This window comes from Mya arenaria, chromosome 8 (genome assembly GCF_026914265.1).
Source record: "Mya arenaria isolate MELC-2E11 chromosome 8, ASM2691426v1".
Classification (NCBI taxonomy): domain Eukaryota; kingdom Metazoa; phylum Mollusca; class Bivalvia; order Myida; family Myidae; genus Mya; species Mya arenaria.
The window spans coordinates 75,614,792-75,620,576 of record NC_069129.1 but is presented as its reverse complement, the minus strand read 5'-3'; the positions used below and the strand labels follow the sequence as shown (position 1 = coordinate 75,620,576).

General features: G+C 40.9%; 1 protein-coding gene across 1 annotated transcript; it reads left to right on the top strand.

The window, feature by feature from the left end:
• The first annotated feature begins 346 nt into the window (after positions 1-346).
• LOC128244575 (uncharacterized) lies at positions 347-5,215 on the top strand. Its single transcript, XM_052962566.1, has one exon. The coding sequence runs from the start codon at positions 347-349 to the stop codon at positions 5,213-5,215; it is 4,869 nt and encodes a 1,622-aa protein (XP_052818526.1).
• The last annotated feature ends 570 nt before the right edge of the window (positions 5,216-5,785 follow it).

Below are 5,785 nucleotides of genomic sequence, written 5' to 3'. Positions count from 1 at the left end.
GTTTCAAATAGAACAAGCAAGTGAAATCAGGAAAAGAACAGAGATTGAAGCTGAGTTAAATCTGCTTAAAGTCAAACAAGAGAATGCAGACACAAGTGACTCAAGCAGTGAAACTAGTAAATCAGATAAACAGTTACCAGTTCAGTTTGAAAATCCCAAAGAGAAGGTAGTCCGGTACTTTAACATTGATCCTGTGACACATGCACATGCCACAAGAAGCTATGTAAACTTTCCCATGGACATAACAAAATTCTTGTTAAAAAAGGACCTTTTAGTTGCAAGGTTGTCTAATTTCAGAGATGCACCAGAGACATTCCAATCTTGGAAAGGTACTTTCAAATCAGTAATGAATGAACTGGACGCATCACCTGCAGAAGAAACAGATCTACTTATCAAATATCTTGGTGCGGAATCATCCAAATATGCCATAAGCATCAAAACGGCAAATGCCCATGAGCCGAGCTATGCTAGGGACGAAATTTGGATTCGCCTTGAAGAAATGTATGGAAGGCCAGAGTTGGTTGAGGTTTCTATCAAAAAGAAATTGAATAGTTTCACAAAAATATCAAAAGACTACAAAAGGCTCTACGACCTGTTAGACATTTTGTGTGAGATCCAATATCTAAAAGCTAATCCTGTGTACACAATGATGTTTTCATATTTCGATTCATCGTCCGGAGTGAATCCCATAGTTTCCAAACTACCATACAACCTACAGGATAAATGGACAAATAGAGCATCTCAGTACAAACACAACCACCAAGTTATGTTTCCACCGTTCAGCTTCTTTGTGAATTTTGTGAGGGAAATAAGCAGAACCAAAAACGATCCAGCCTTCCAATACAAGTGTGAACAAAAGCCTGAAATTTCCAAACCATTTAAAGTATTTGCAAGAAAAACTGAAGAAGTCCAATCTCTACCCAAAGAAAAGGAAACCAACACTGATCAAAATGCAGTTACCATAAAACGTTGCCCTATACACAATGCACAGCACTCCTTGTTGCAATGTAGAACATTTCTTCAAAAAACATTGGAAGAGAAAAAACGATTTGTTAGAGAGAAGAACATTTGTTTCAAGTGTTTAGATTCAGTTAAACACTACGCAAGGGACTTTCGAGTTGCCGTGAAATGCTCCATTTGTGGAAAAGGTCACGTTGCGGCACTTCACGGCGGGGAGACGCAGAACAAACAGGACGTTACAGCAAAGTGCACGACTTTGTGTGGCGATACACTCAACGGAAGGTCGTGTAGTAAAACTGTTCTTGTCGACATATATCCAAAAGGTCAATTTGAAAAGGCTGTCAGGGCATATGTTATCATTGACGATCAAAGCAACTGTAGCTTGGGTACTGGCGAACTATTTGATAAATTGAGTATTTATGGACAGACCACTCCGTACACGTTGTCGTCATGCAATGACCGTGCTACAAAGTTTGGTAGACGCACTAACGATATATGTATTAAATCGATTGATGGTTCCACAGAGATTGATGTTCCTCGAGTCATAGAGTGCGATGATATTCCAAACGAACTATCAGAGATACCCACTCCAGACGTGGCAAGAGCGTATAGTCATCTGAACCACATTGCGGATACAATTCCTAACCTACAAGGAGACTGCAAGGTGCAGCTTCTTATAGGACGTGATGTTCCTGAAGCCCACCATGTTATGGACCAAGCCATTGGATCCCGTGGCACTCCGTTCGCTCAAAAGTTAGCGCTTGGTTGGGTTATAGTGGGAGAGGTGTGTTCAGGGCGTGTGCACACAAACGAAGATGTCTCCGTGTACAAGACCTACATCATGCCCGATGGCAGAGGCACACACATCAAACCATGCCAATTCAACCTGAATATAAAGGAAAATCAAGATCCTGATTTTCAGTCGCTTGATGATACCTTGTTTGTTCGAACAGTTGATGACGATACGACTGGACTCTCTGCAGAAGACAAACAGTTTGTAAAACTTATGGACTCTAAAATGGAACGTGACCAGAATGGCTTCTGGACTGCACCTCTTCCGTTCAAGGATGACAGACCCGAGCTACCTAACAACAGAGCACAGGCGTGGCGCCGAGTTCAAATTCTAGATAATAGCTTGAAGAACAATTCGGTCAAGAGACAGCATTTTGTCACCTTTATGGGCAAGGTCATCGATAGCGGAGCTGCTGAAGTTGCACCCTGTGCTATTCAACAAGAGTGTTGGTATCTTCCACTATTTGGCGTCTACAACCCGAAGAAACCTGGGCAGATAAGAGGTGTATTCGATTCGTCGGCAGTCTACCAGAATATCTCATTGAACAGTGTTCTCATGTCAGGCCCTGACATGATAAACAGCCTGCTAGGAATTCTTCTCAGATTCCGTAGAGACGAAGTCGCTGTTTCGGCCGATGTAGAGCAGATGTTCTATCGCTTTCGAGTCACTCATGAGCATCGTGATTTCCTTCGTTTTCTGTGGTACAGAGATAATGATCCTGACAAAGAACTCATTGAATATAGAATGTGTGTTCACGTATTTGGAAACTGTGCTTCCCCATCTGTTGCTACATATGGTCTACGCAAAGCTGTACAAACTGCTGAAAAAGACATTCAAAATCTGGTTAACAAGGACTTTTATGTAGATGACTGTTTAACGTCTAAGCCTACTGTTGATCAAGCAATAATTACAGTGAAAAGAACTCAGACAGCTTTACGTGATGGTGGAAACATTCGGCTACATAAAATTGCATCAAACAATGTCGCTGTAATGCACGCCTTCCCTCAGGAAGACCTTGGAGGTGATTTAAAATCACTAGATCTTAGTGTAGATCCTCTTCCTGCCCAGCGAAGTCTCGGATTGGCCTGGGACTTGAAGAAGGACGCCTTCATCTTCAATATCGAAATGGAAAACAAGCCTTTCACCAGAAGAGGCGTACTTTCCATGGTGAACAGTATCTATGACCCCCTTGGTTTCATCGCTCCGATAACCATAAGTGGCAAGATACTACTACGTGAAGCTACACCGTCCGGTGTAGACTGGGATGCTCCTCTCCCACCAAACCATGAGATGAGATGGCTAGAATGGAAGCAGTCCTTACAAAACACAGAGACAATTGCTATTCCTCGTGCCTACACTACGATTTCCTTCAGTACAGCAAAGAAGAGTTCAGTGAATATCTTCTCAGACGCTTCAGAAGTAGCTATTGCTGCAGTGTCTTATTTGAAAGTGATCGACCAAGTTGGTGAATCCAGTTCTGGGTTTCTGTTAGGAAAAGCTAAGTTAGCCCCTACACAAGGACATAGTATTCCTAGGTTGGAACTGTGCGGCGCGGTTTTAGCCACTGAGTTAGCTGTTATAATATCTAAGCAGTTAGACATACCGATAGCTTCCATGACATTCTTTACTGATAACAAAGTGGTGCTAGGATACATTTGCAACGAAACTAGGAGGTTCTACACGTATGTGAGCAATCGTGTTGAAAGAATATTGAATGTATCTACACCAGAGCAATGGCAGTACGTTTCAACGACCCGTAATCCTGCCGATTGTGCAACCAGATGTCGACCAGTTTGCCTAGATGTTAGCGACAGTATGTGGATTAAAGGTCCTCCTCTTCTGAAAGATCAAGAGCTTCAGATAGAGGATAACATCGAAGAGTCCAAGAACTATGACCTGATCAACCCTGAAAATGACAGTGAGATTCGACCTGAAGTTCTCACAAGGAAAACAGTGAACGTTGAATCCAGTATAACTAGCAAGTTTGAAAAGTTTTCTACTTGGCAGTCTTTGGTGAGAGCATTCGCGCTCTTGAAAAGGTCGTGTAAAGATCACAAAAAAGTAGCAAAACCTGATGTGGTTACGAGTCACATTGAAGCAGAAAACTTCATAGTACGTATAGTTCAAGAGAGCAGTTATGAAGAGGAAATTCAGTTATTGTTGAGCAAGAGAGCTGTACCTGCAAGTAGCAGTCTGTCTACATTGAGTCCATTTCTAGACGAGAAAAGTGTCTTGCGTGTTGGTGGCAGATTAACAAAGGCAGATGTTCCGTCTATCAGTAAACAGCCAATCATCATCCCGAAGAAGTCTCACATAGCTCTTCTTCTTGTGAGACATTTCCACGAGAAAGTTCAACACCAAGGCAGACTACTTACTGAATCCACTTTGCGTAACAATGGCTTCTGGATTATTGGTGCGAAGAGACTTATTTCCAGTACTATTCATAAGTGTGTCATCTGCAAAAGACAGCGTGGTAAATTTCAAAGTCAATACATGTCCGACCTACCTGAAGACAGAGTTACTCCAAGTGCTCCCTTTACAGTGATTGGCGTAGATACATTTGGACCATGGCACATTGTTGCCCGCAAGACCAGAGGCGGATTTGCAGAAAGTAAAAGATGGGGCATGCTTTTCACATGCTTGAGTACTAGGGCAGTGCATATTGAAGTTATTGAAGAGTTAAGCAGTTCAGCCTTCATAAATGCATTTAGAAGATTTGTAGCCATAAGAGGACCAGTCAAAGAGGTTCGATCAGATCGTGGTACGAATTTCATTGGGGCGCTTGATGATCTCAAAGCCGAAGGCATTTGTGTAGAAGATGGACCTGTAAAGAAATACCTTCACGACTCGAAGATAACTTGGAAATTCAACCCTCCACACTCGTCACACATGGGAGGAGTGTGGGAGAGAATCATTGGACTCACGCGTAGAATCCTAGACTCTATGCTCTTGAAGACACACGCGCAAAAGTTGACTCATTACATTTTGTGTACATTCATGTGTGAAGTGTGTGCGATTATCAACTCCCGACCTATTGCTTCAATCTCTACGGACCCAGACGATCCTGAAATGATGACCCCGGGAATGCTGCTAACCCAGAAGAAGGAACCTTTGGAAGGATTGGACTCAACCCTGAGTATGAGGGACATATACAAAGCGCAATGGAAGTACGTTCAGGTGATGGCAAACACTTTCTGGAAACAGTGGCGTAACGGATACCTTCAAACTTTGCAAACACGGCGAAAGTGGCCAAGTGTTCTAGAAAATTTGAAAACCGGAGACGTTGTTCTTGTTAAGGATGTTGAAGAACATCGAAACCATTGGCCATTGGGGATCGTTGTTCGTGTCTTCCAAAGTGGAAGTGACTCAAACATTCGTTCAGTGGAAGTACGCATCGTTAAAGACAAAAAATGTGTAAATTATGTTAGACCAATCACGGAGTTGGTACTCCTAGTGGATTGATGTACTTTCTCAAAATAAGTCAGTTTATCTACATACACAAACATAAAGTAAGACAATTTTGAGTGCTGATTAGAATATGTCTTATTGTTCTGCATACATGCTTTCATTTGTTATAAGATACATGTATTGGCTTCAATATTGTTTAAAGCAATAATTAGGGTTTGCATCTATTGTTTTTAAAAGTCAATATTTAACTGTCGAAGTCAATTATAATTACTCTCATATTAAGAAACTTGAGTAATATTATATTTCTTTATTTTGTAAAAGTAGGTCAATTTTTTGTATTTTCATATACACTTGTTAGTGAAGTTTTATTAAAATTAACACTAATGTAGGAACTTTATAATTTCAGTTTCTTTACTGATGCTTTGTATCTTTGTCATTTTGTTTTGTTTAATTAGGGCTTGTACTTTAAGGTGATTAAGTTCAAAGATATAGCTTTTTTGTCTTAGGTTTAATATGTGAATCTCTATATATGCTGTTGTATTAGGTTAAAATTTTGGTATTAGAATACCAGACGGGGAGTGTACTGGAACTGAAGTTCCATGTTTGTTTTCTATTATCTTTATT

Coding starts and splice junctions, on each gene's coding strand:
- LOC128244575 (XM_052962566.1), top strand. CDS start 347: ATGAATGAACTGGACGCATCACCTGCAGAAGAAACAGATCTACTTATC.